Below are 12,170 nucleotides of genomic sequence, written 5' to 3'. Positions count from 1 at the left end.
TTCGCCATTCTTGCCGTCATAGAAATGCGTTTGTTACATAGTACTCACATTTTGATCCACAGTTGATGTTTGCTGATTAATGTTTATTTGAAGTACACAGGTATGTATGTATTACAGTCTTTTCTAAAAGTGTATGATTGGCCTACAGATATATTACAGTAACACTTTATCATATGAGCTGGATAAATTAGAGGAATTTCCCCTAGAAATTAGAGGAATGAGTATAACATATGATGAAAATTCCTTTTTCAGTAACCATATCATTAGCTAATAAACATTTACAATGTCTGCTGTATCCAAAGCTAGGTATTGTTAGGGACATGTAAGATTGGTCCTTGACTGTAAGGAATTTGCAATCTACTCAGGGAAATAAAAATTTCTAATGTTAAGTAACAACATAGAGTATTTGGTTATTTGCCATTTTTATCTCATCTAAAGGATTTGAGGTTACTTTAAAAATTTAACACACACAGAAAGGGAAGGTTAAAAGTAGCAGTCTAGCTCACATTCATATAGTGCTTTGCAATTTAAAAGACATTTTCTTCACAATTAACCTGTAAGATTTAGTCCGTAGTGCATTTTATCATGTGCTTTGGATGGATGACAAAAGTGAGGTACAAAGACATTGATTCATTTTCCCCTGTTTAATTAATGTCAGAAACAAAATTAAATAGGACAGAGAATACATATTACCATATATGTGGCATGAATTAGTTACTGCAATTAGATACTTAATTTAGACCTGAGTTTCTTGGTAAATAAGGAAAAGAGGGAAATGGTTGGATTTTATAGGTTTTATCATTTCATTAAAGGAAACATGATTTAATCTCCGTAGACAGATTTTTTCTTATCATTAAATACAAGATAAATGATAGTTAAATACAACAAAATAAGAGATGGGACAAGATAGTAAATTAAACCTTTATCATATGCCAGGCACTGTGTGTTAGGTCCTGGCGATACAAGTGCAGAGAATAAAACACTCTCTGCTCTGCAGGGGTGCTCATTTTAGATGGGGAAGCCACAAGTATATGTGTTAGTATGTACAGTATGAAGTAGATTGGTACAAAGTAGGTAGTTTAATTCAGGGTAGTTTGGGAGGGAGGGCTCTAACAATTTGTGTTATCAGTAAAGGCTTCATGTAGTTCATGGTGTCTGAGCTGTATCTTAAAGGAAGACAGGGATTCTGGGAGGTGAATGTGAGGAAGGACGATGTCCCAGCATGTGGACCATCCACTACGAAGATTTACATGTGCTAGATGAAGCGTCATGTGTAAGGAACAGAGAGAAGGCCAATGGCAACTGAGTCTGTTTGTGATTGACCCTTTCCCACTTGTCATAAACTGCTAGGGTACTACTCTCTCCCCACCTCTGACTCCCACAATTGTACTAAAATCACAGTGGAATCAATGAAATTACCTTTCTCAAGCCAAATATTTTTACATAATGAATGAAGAAAATAGTTAAATGTGCTACATAATCACTACTTTAGGATCAACAACATTAGGAACACAGGAACTTATTTCTATGTTTTATTTACAGAAAAAGAGGGCCTCTTTGGAACCATGAAGATGTTTCTGCCAAGAACCCCAGTATTAAGAGTGCTGAGCAGTTGACTGTTTTTCTAAAACATGTGGTGTCTGTGTTTAAACAATCAAGCTCAGGTATCTTTCAGTAAATATTTTATAAAATTCCTACTTTTTAAGTTATGAACTTGTTTTGAAAATTAGAATTACTGGTGACTTACTTTCTTTAAAAAAAAAAGAAAAGAAAAACCATACCACTTGTGTTTTAGCATTTTATCTTTTAACATTACTGTCATCTCCCAATTATGCCTGGCCACCCATAGATCCTTTCTTTTAAAAAATAGAATAAAGCAACAGATCAACACATTTCCCATATCTGAAAATGTATGCCTTATTCCACACCTGTGGTCCACCACCTTTCTTCCAAAAGGCAAAGGGCATGATTTATCAGTGGTTCCCTATTGATGACAGTCATGATAGGTCCCTGCACTGCATTGATCAGAATTCTCAAATCTTTTAATGTTTTCCTTTGCATTGTTGTTGTCATTGTGTAAATTGTTCTCTTAGTTCTACTTACTTGGCTTTCTGTCAGTTCATATGTTTCCCCAAATTTCTCTGAATTCTTCCTGTTATTTTTTAATGGCCTAATGCATATTCCATTATGTTCATATACTGTAGTTCAGTCATTCTCTAATCAATGGCCAGCCACATTCCTTCTACTTCTTAGTAAATCAAAAAGTACTGCTACAAATATTTTTGCATATATGAGACTATTCCCTCTGCCTTTGACCACGTTGGGATAGATGCCTATTAGTGGTAGTACTAATATCAAAAGTTAGCCCACTTTTTGGTTATCTGTAATTTAAGACATAACTGAGGCCTGCATCGAAAATAGTTTTCTTTAAAAAAAAAAATTTACACCTAGTAGCAGTAATAGACTTTAATGTACAATATTTATTGTCTTAAAAATAAATGGAGTATTAAGGCATCTTTTCAAAACAAAGGAAATACGTATTTAAAATTCAGGACTTCTCTTCTTTGATTTGTGACTGATCATAACATAAAATTTGTCAAATTACCATGCCATTATCCATAGGTAATTTTCATTACTGTATATCATGAAAGAATTGTGTTAGAGGTACACAAAATAAACTTTATTAAGGTTTATAATTTCTTAGTATTTTAGTTTTATCCTAAAATACTTTTTTCTTTTTAAAATCATGGTTTAAATTATTTAAGTACCTGAAGGTTTATTGCTCGGGGAATTACAATAATTGAAAGAGTCTAATGGTAGAAAAATAAGAGGACAAATACTTTGTGATTCTAAACTGACAGTTTTGAAAAAAACAATTTGTTTCATTTATTTTCACAGCAAGATTTCAGTTGGAGCATCATCTTAGTGAAGTCGCTTTGCAAACAGCACTTTCTTGTTCTTCTCGACACTATGCTGGGAGATCTTTTCAGATTTTCAGAGCCCTGAAGCAGCCACTTTCTGCAAATACACTTTCAGATGTTCTTTCTAGACTTGTAGAAACTGTAGGTGATGCAGGAGAAGATGCCCAGGTAAATGTATCTCAGTTTAATCACTATTGTAGAGTAGCTATGGGGGAATTAACATATTATAATGCGTTTGTGGAATTGGAATATCAAACGTAGAAAAAACAAATAGCACTTTTAAAATTCGCGATCCAGTATATTAGCATAACAGCAAGAAATGTTACACCATAAGTGGTGAAGTGATTATATACCTACAAAATCTCATCTTCTCTCCTCTAATTGGGTCAGGAACACTTTCTGAAGAAGCTTTTATTTTATTTGATTAATATCCTGAAAAAAAATTACAGGGAGAGTGGGTAAAGGGAGGTAGGGACTTTTCTTTAAATTTGTAGAAGAATAGATTTCATATTCTGATAACAGGAAACATCTGAGCTGAGGAACGCATTGCATAATAAGGAAATCAGCATGCATACAATTAAAATGACACTTTTATTACCTTGCTTTTAAAGTCAATTTATGCCATCGGCTTGATAGATTTTTATATCTGTAGAGAGCATGCTGTTCAAGAAAATCTAAATTATTTTTAAAACTAAATTTTCCCTACTTTGTGATGTTTATACTTTTCTGTCTTAATATTTCATTGCGATTACTTCTTTCATAGCATAATATATTCAAAAACTTATGTCCTCTTCCAGGGTTTTGTGATAGAACTCCTTCTCACTTTGGAGTCTTCAATTGATACGTTGGCAGAAACCATGAAGCATTATGATCTTCTTTCTGCCCTTTCTAAGTAAGAATTTATCATCCAATAATTTTACATATAAAAATCATAAACACACTGCTCATTTTTATTTTATGAGAAATATTACATAAAATAATTAATTGTATTTTTGTTTAATATTTAATATAAACGATTTTTTAAAAATTGTCATAACTTCTAATCTAATATGTTGTGCAGGCCTCATGTATAGATATGTGCCTGAATATGTGTGTGTCTACAACAGGTAAAAGGATGTTTTAATGATTCATTTAATAGTAGAATTAATCATTTGAAAAAAAATTAGGAAATCAAAGGATAGTTCTCAGTTACTGATTTTTTTTTTATATTTTCCCTTCTACAGTAAAATTGTTCATTTCCAAGTTTAGAATAATTCTATATAGTCCTTTAATATAGTACTTCTGAAATGTAATTTTATAAATGAAATATTTTGTCTGGAAATAGAGCTTTGTAAATAAGCGTTTTTATAGTATATAGTAATAGCAGTAGTCTCCTGCACTGAGTGAAAGAGAAATTTGGATTAAGAAAAAAGATTTCCTGATCCACTCCTCAGTGCCCTGCAAAAAAGCCTGAAAACTCTTGTAGGTTCTTTACTCCTAATACAGGACAGAAGTAAGTCCCCAGAGGAGGAAAAGCATGGAATAATAACCTATAAGATGGGTTTCATGTAGAGAAATATGGGAGTGAAGTGAAGCTGGGAAGACAGTTTGGAAGACCAGAGATGCCAACCTTCTCTTTTTCTGACTTCAGGGAATTGTTCTTGTTCATTCTCTCCCAACTCGGAAAGTCCTTAATCCTTTTTGCAATTAGAAATCAGATTACCTAATTTACACCCTGATTAAGTTTTTCTTTTAATTATTTGATCTTATGTGATTAATTGTGTTTAATGCATAAAAATCTGTATCCTCCTGTATTTTGGGTCCATGGTCAAGCTAAGGAGGCCTGGTCCTGATTTGTTATACAATTGGCATGCATTGCTTAATAAGGCAGTACGCTCAGAAGCTTGAACCTTTGTTTCCTTAAGTCACTACATCTTTCCTCTGCCACAGTTTCGACTTAATTTAACAAGCAGGGAAGAGCTTTTTTTCTTTTTTTCCTTTTTAGAAGGATTGATGAGATTAATTTGGCAGTGATGTGTAGGAGGGATTTGAAGTGGGGAGAAACTAGAGGTAGGGAGGCTATTGTACCAATTTTGGCAAAAAGTAATTCAGTCCTAAAGTAGGGCTGTAGCAGAACTTAACAGAGGGTTGGATTGAGACCCATTAGGAATTAGAATTAGGAGGAATTTGATTTACATTTGAGAAATGGGTGGAGGGAGTCAAAGTTATTATTGGGATTTTGAGTGTTGATGTCTAGAGAATGTTGGTGTCATCAATAAAAATAGGAAAGTCTGAAAAAAAAGAATTTAAAGAAAATATTAATTGGGTTTGTAGAATAAGCTACAATTAGGTCACTTAGTGCTGCCTAGTGATAGTAGACCTAATAAGATTCAGGCTGAGGACAAAGTTGGTCATATATACAAAGTGACATTCTAGTTTTTAAATAATGTGATTAAGTATCATCCTGTTGCAGAAAAAATAAGAAGAAATTTCTCCCTGAGCCAAACATAAGCCCAGGCCAAGAAAAGTGATACTAGAGGAGAAGAGAAAAGGCACCTTTCTCTCCATTTTGAAGAATCTGTTCTTGATTCATTAGTTTGGGTAACTTTTTGTTAGGACACTATCTCAATTAATGCAGATTTTTTGCCACTACTGCTAGTAACAATAATAATCATGACAGCATTCATATAGTGTTTTAAGATTTATAAGTATTATATTACATACATACATCTCATTTTATCTTCACAACAATCCTGTTAGGTAGGTGTTATCATTATCCCCATTTTGTAGAAGACGAATCTGAGACTGAGAGCAGTTGATTTGCTCAGGCCTGGGACCACACAACTAGTAATATCTGAGGCAAGATTCAAACTCTGGTTTTCCTGAGTCCAAATCCAGTTTTGCCACCTAGCTGCCATAATTTGTAACTTAGAGGGTTGTTCAGAGCACTGAGGGTTTAAATGACCTACCCATGGTCATTGAGCCAGGATGTGTGAAAGGCAGGCCTTCTTCCCAGCTCATCTTAACTCCAGTGTCAACCTTTTATCCCTTCTGCCCTGTTTTCATGCTTTGGGAAAATGTTTTTCTTGATATGAAGGAATTTAACATCCTTAAGCAAACATTTATCTTTGTAGATACATATTGTTCTTTCTAATGTAGATTTTGAGACTATAAGCAAAATTATGATTTACATGCATATCTTATACCCTTTTTTGTTTTGTTTTTTAGAACCTCATACCATGATCCTGTCATGGGAAACAAGTTTGCAGCTAACAGGAAAAGCACTGGACAACTCAATCTAAGCACAAGCCCTATTAATAGTGGCAATTATTTGAGCTATTACAGCAATGCAAGAAGTAACTCTTTGAGACTAAGTTTAATTGGTGACCGAAGAGGTGACAGGCGAAGGAGTAACACACTGGATATAATGGATGGACGGATAAATCATGGTGGCAGTTTAGCAAGGACTAGAAGCCTTTCCTCTCTGAGAGAGGGAGGAATTAATGATGTGCAATCCACTACTGACCCTACTAACTTGATGGCCACCATATTTTGGATAGCAGCATCCTTGCTGGAATCAGATTATGAATATGAATACCTCCTGGCTCTCAGGCTACTCAATAAACTGCTCATTCACTTGCCTTTGGATAAATCTGAGAGCAGAGAGAAGATTGAAAATGTACAAAGTCAATTAAAATGGAATAATTTTCCAGGTCTTCAGCAGCTTTTCCTTAAGGGCTTTACCTCAGTATCTACACAGGAAATGACAGTCCACCTCCTCAGTAAACTCATTACTGTCTCCAAATACACTTTGGTGGATCCTTCCCAATTATCAGGTAGTGTTAAGAATATTGCACGAGTAGCTTTATTTTGAATCAGTGGATATAAGTTCATCTTTATTGTTGAAATTAGTAGTGTTTCTTCTTTCTAATTTTTGGTTAATAGTTAAACATGCTATATTGAATTAGGGTAACTCACTGCAACAGGTTGAATGAAGGATCTCTGTATACATTTGAGGCTTTAAAAATGAAGAGACTTGACCATTTTCTCCTACCTGCTACAATTCCTGTGCTGTAAAAAAGGTGCTCTGGGGCCATTTGGGCCTAAATGGACACATATGGGCCTAAATGAACATTTATAGTTGGGGAAACAAAACTCATAGTTTCAGAGATTTACACGAAAAAGCAGAGAACAATTAAAACTGCACAAGCATGTAAGTGTGCAGGATAATGGTTGATTAATATGTGTATGAGTCTGTCCAGGATGTTCTGCCTCTTCATTGCCTGACCAGTACCAAGATGGTACTGGGCTGTTTTTTGAAGTTAAGAACTAGTATCTTATGTAGATGCTCATGGCCTTTCTCTTTGAGATATTTCATTCAACTGGTAATTCATTTTCTATAGAAGCAATGAATATTGATTTACATTTCTCAGATGATTTTTGCATATACAGAATTTTAAGAAGCAAACATAAACATCATAACAAATTTCATAAAAACTACTAAACCCTATGAAATGAGTCACGGTAGTGATAGTTTAAGGGGCCCTACAATATATATGAAGTTTAGACTTCAACTTCTGAAGTTGACAAATAAGAACTGAAAATAGACAGGAAGAAAAAGGAGTATTATTAACCTGAGTTTTAGTTTTTATTCTCCAAAAATGGACAGTAACCTTTGATGTGTGGATTTTTTTTAAATGTCTATAGGTTTTCCCTTAAACATCCTGTGCTTATTGCCTCATTTAATTCAGCATTTTGATAACCCAACACAGTTCTGCAAAGAAACAGCTGGTCGAATAGCAAAGGTATGTAAATATTATGATAAAAAAAGAAAGCTTTCGCTATAAGGTCTTCTGGTCTTTCTTTTAAAGCACTTTTATAAGCTTTTTTCAGTATCACAATGCTCTTTACAAAGCATTATATTTATTATGCAAATTTTGGTATCTGAAATCTTTCTACTGTAGTATTAACATCTAAACATTTCAAACTGATAAAGCCAAATTAAATATTGAAAAACGGTGGTAATAAAACTGCTGCTTTGCCTTCTGTGTTGGCATCAGCAGATAGAAAGTTGTAGTGAATAGTTTCTTAATTTCTTTTTCCATTGTCAGTCTGAACGCAAGGTCCCTAAATTAACAATAGCTGTACCGTCATATTTATACATCTTGCTGTCACACATTCTAATCCTGTGGGATTCATGAGAAAGGGGGAGCTTGTTCTGTTTCTAATCAGACCCCCCCAACCTTGGCTTGAGTTTACCACTTTGACTTTTTACTACTGTGAGGTTGGACGGGAAACATGATAGCAAGTTGAGTAGTTTTATCAAATGGTTTAAAATGCAATGGTTAATTTACTAATCCAAAACTTGGAAGAGTAAGAAAAATAGGATTACAGACTCAGAACTAGAAAGGATATTATAGGCCATCAAGTCCAACCCCCTTATTTTACAGATGAGGAACCTGAGGTCCAGAAAGTTTTCAGTGTCTTACGCAGGACTGCCCAGACCTGAAATTTACAAATTAAGTCCACAGTAAGTTTTTGAAAATAAATGAGAATAGCTGAGGAAAACAGTAACGATCAGCAGCACATGCTTTAAAATTTAAAAACAAACTAAACCAACAAAGATAAGTTTCAGAAAACAATAATTTTTTTAAATCAACTCTAGTTGGCAAATATTAGATAACAAAATAGAAGTGTCCATGTCATTAGGAATCCAAAAGAGACATCCATAATTGAATAAGTTACAGCGTCAGCTAAAGATTCTCTGATAAATACAAACAAATTGATACTCATCCCAAAGTAAAGGAAGAAATTAAATAACCTGAAAAAAGGGACTGTGCTACGCCAAGGAAAGATTCCATTCAGCTTGTAAACACTTTATAGAAATTGAAAATATTAATGAAGCAGAATTAATTCTGTATGGAAGGAATCTGGTATACTGAATTTACACTAGCACAAAAAAAGTAAAACATAACACAAACACATAATAATATTGCAAAAGAAATTGAAGGCTTAAAAAATAATAATAACCTAATCATTCAATAATAGGGCAATGCACAGGAAATAGAAAAGCAGTATGCTGGTTATAATCAGTGAAATAATTAAAGAAAATTTTCCTGAACTAAAAGTCAACCTCAGCATGCATATTGCTTCTCTGTTATTTGTGATAAAGAATGTTTATTTCCTTCCTGTTGAGTAGTGAATAACAGGTTCCTCTCTAAATGTTTTTAGTCGGCAGGAAGTAGATGAGCATCTTTAATTGCTATCTCCTTTATAACTCTTGAGTGGTCTTTGTGCTATTTTGTGAACACTTCTTATGCAAATATCTTCATTTTTAAATCTCACCCAAGTCATCTTCTTCTAAGCAGTCTCTGTGCACTTCAGGGTCTCAGCATGGGGCTCTCTGATTAGGAATGGCCTTCATATGTAGGCAAAAAGCTAGTAGTATTATTAAGAAATTCATATTGTCAAACAAGATAGTTTATTAATCACATTTTGTACCAATGAGTCTAAAATTAATTTCAAAATGATGTTTTTTAAATGTCACAACTTTTGTACAGATAAATTTTTTATTTTTTTCATAAAACATAGAACCCTCTTATAGATACACACATACAAACACATATGGCATTGATATTTGGATGCATGGGTTTTCTATACCTTTTACACACATGTACAAATAATATGTACATATGGACATATATGTATGCGTATGCTTCCAGAAAAGAGAATCATGAATTTCTAAAAACATAACCCCTGTTTTATTTACGTGTGTGTGTGCGTGTGTGTGTGTGTGTGTGTGTGTGTGAAGACTTGGGTTTAAATTCTGCCTCCTACACATACAAGTCATGTCATCCTGGCAAGTCACAATTGTTTATAGCCTCATCCAAAAGATAGGTATAATCCTATCATATTTCCTTAACCAGACGGTTGGAAGGATCAAGTGAGAAAATGTAATACAGAGCAATCTTTATTGACATTTTAAATGTCAACTATTATTTTAACAATGTCTTTCCTTAGGAGAGAACCTAATTTTATTCTTTTAGCAAGTTTTTCATATTCTGAAGTATTTAAATACACAGTTGTGACATTTTAAAAGCGTTTGGTAGGGTTTCTTTTCATATATTACAGATGTTCTTTTATCTCTTACATAAATAATCAGATGGCTCAAATACCAGATATTTTAAAAAATATTTTGAACACTGTTTTTATGAAAAATAGATATTTAAGAAATATGTGAAAATAAAAGTCATTTTTAAAAAACTTTCTAGGGTATTTCATAAGGTTAATATAGTCTCTTAGATACACCACATCTAGAGTCTATTCATTGATAATGCCTACTGATGTTATTGACCCTAAGGCATAAAATAAGATCTTTAAATGCTTTCTTAATCATTAAATAAATTAATCACTTGACTCTTTTTGGAGATGAGGAAGGAAGCTGAGACTGGGTCTCTTTATCTTGCCTAGGAAGGCTAGGAATCTAGAAAAGGCTCTATCCCAGGGCTGATTGGCACAGAATCTTTGTCCTGCTCCAGTTCTGATTTGAGCCAGTTTGCCCCTTCTTAGGCAGCTTGGAGCCCCACCTTTCCATTCTGTAGTCCCTACTTCTAACTCCCCGGGGGTTAACCATGTTGACACATAATGAAAACATTCATTTGGCTTTAGCCTTCCTGCAACTCAGAACTCAGGAGCACAAGTGATCCATCATGCTCTACCTCCTCTAGTAGCAAGTTTTATAGACATGTACCACCATCCATGATCATGGGCCAGGCAATTCACCTTTGGGACCCTCATTTTCCTCATCTGTGAAAAGAAGATAATGACACTTTCACTACCTACTTTATAAAGTTGCTGATGGGGAAAGTGCTTTAAAAAATTCAAAAATTTACATAAATTTGACCTACTCTATTATTCTCCAAGGATCTGTAATGTCATTGGTGTGGATATTTCCTCCATTATAGTTACAACCCCTCCATGCCTTCATGTATGTAAAAACCTCTGAGAGCTCCTCTGGCTGAAAAATTCATCAACTTGCAGTCAACCTGGTAATGTCCTTTTAGGATTGTCCATGGATAACAGACATAGAGCCAGTTACTAGGCCCATACTTAGAGCCTTTTTCAATATAGTAAGACTTGACAGAACTTTAGTTCTGCTGGTATAGCATTCTAGAACCCAGGGACACCTTGATACTCATCAGAATAGGGTTTGAATGGAGAAAAAAAAATTGATATAAACAGTAATTTATTGTAGCATATTCCCTGCCTACAGTATTCTAAATGTCCTGACATGCTGCCATAACATCTTTAAAGCTATATCTAGTAACAGGTGGGTTTCAGAAGTACTAAATTTCCTTCATTGTCTTGTCAGTAGAGTACTCTGGAAACTTTGGCTTGTGATCATAGGTGATTTTTCAGGCAGGTTGGGGCCCTGAGATGATCGATTTGCAATTCAGAGCTCAGAACTGAATGGAGAGTTCTTTAGACTTCCTCAGATGTGTCAAAACCCATGAAGGTACTCTTAGAATTAGCTTATTTCCTTTAACATCTAACTGAGAAGTTTTAGACTAGACCAGATTTTCTGTGACCATGTTAATGCACACCTGTTCTTCCTTTTAATTTAAACATATTAATGTAACCATTTGCCTTAAGTTTAGACTTAATGTCTTTTGTTGTTGTTGTTGTTGATTTTGAATGAAATACACTTATTTTCCAGGTCTGTGCAGAAGAAAAATCACCAACACTTGTCAATTTGGCTCACATGATGAGTTTATACAGTACACACACTTATTCCAGGGACTGCTCAAATTGGATTAATGTAGTATGTCGATATCTACATGATTCCTTCTCAGAAACTACATTTAATCTTGTAACTTACCTTGCTGAGGTAAATTTTCCTTAAAATATTGATCTGCTCATCATTTTTTAATTTGAATAATTTTTTATTTAAATACGTTTTTCTAGCAGCCTTTATATCTAACTAATGTACTTATTGTCCGAAGTCAACTAATTTGAGGTGTAACTTAGTCGAATGCAAAAAAAAAGTTGTTAAGTTGTCTTCTCTTAAAATAGAAAGAAGAAAGGTTTATTTGGCTTCTAGCCTGAAAATAATATGAAAAACTCTTCTACCTTCAAAATGGCAGCAAAGTATTTCAGTGGTCTTCAGTTAGAGAATTAGATTAATAATTTCACTGCTTTAATCCATTATAGGCATGTGTGCTATCTAAAGGCTCCTATTAAATGTTTATCATAAAGCTACTATAAATTCTC

The 12,170-nt window shown here is 34.0% G+C and overlaps 1 protein-coding gene across 11 annotated transcripts in view; it reads left to right on the top strand.

The window, feature by feature from the left end:
• Window positions 1-12,170, top strand: part of FRYL (FRY like transcription coactivator) — a 290,501-nt gene that overhangs the window by 232,804 nt on the left and 45,527 nt on the right. For all 11 annotated transcript variants that reach the window (XM_027835975.1, XM_027835982.1, XM_027835981.1 and 8 more), the window contains 6 exons: window positions 1,543-1,664; window positions 2,899-3,089; window positions 3,719-3,813; window positions 6,129-6,736; window positions 7,608-7,705; window positions 11,617-11,787. In XM_027835975.1, the coding sequence (XP_027691776.1) occupies window positions 1,543-1,664; window positions 2,899-3,089; window positions 3,719-3,813; window positions 6,129-6,736; window positions 7,608-7,705; window positions 11,617-11,787 (1,285 nt within the window). The remainder of the gene's footprint in view (window positions 1-1,542; window positions 1,665-2,898; window positions 3,090-3,718; window positions 3,814-6,128; window positions 6,737-7,607; window positions 7,706-11,616; window positions 11,788-12,170) is intronic.

The sequence above is a fragment of the Vombatus ursinus genome, unplaced genomic scaffold (genome assembly GCF_900497805.2).
Source record: "Vombatus ursinus unplaced genomic scaffold, bare-nosed wombat genome assembly UNPS02014818.1, whole genome shotgun sequence".
NCBI classification, from domain to species: Eukaryota; Metazoa; Chordata; class Mammalia; order Diprotodontia; family Vombatidae; genus Vombatus; species Vombatus ursinus.
The sequence above is the reverse complement of the archived record's forward strand: the minus strand, read 5'-3'. Positions and strand labels throughout refer to the sequence as shown.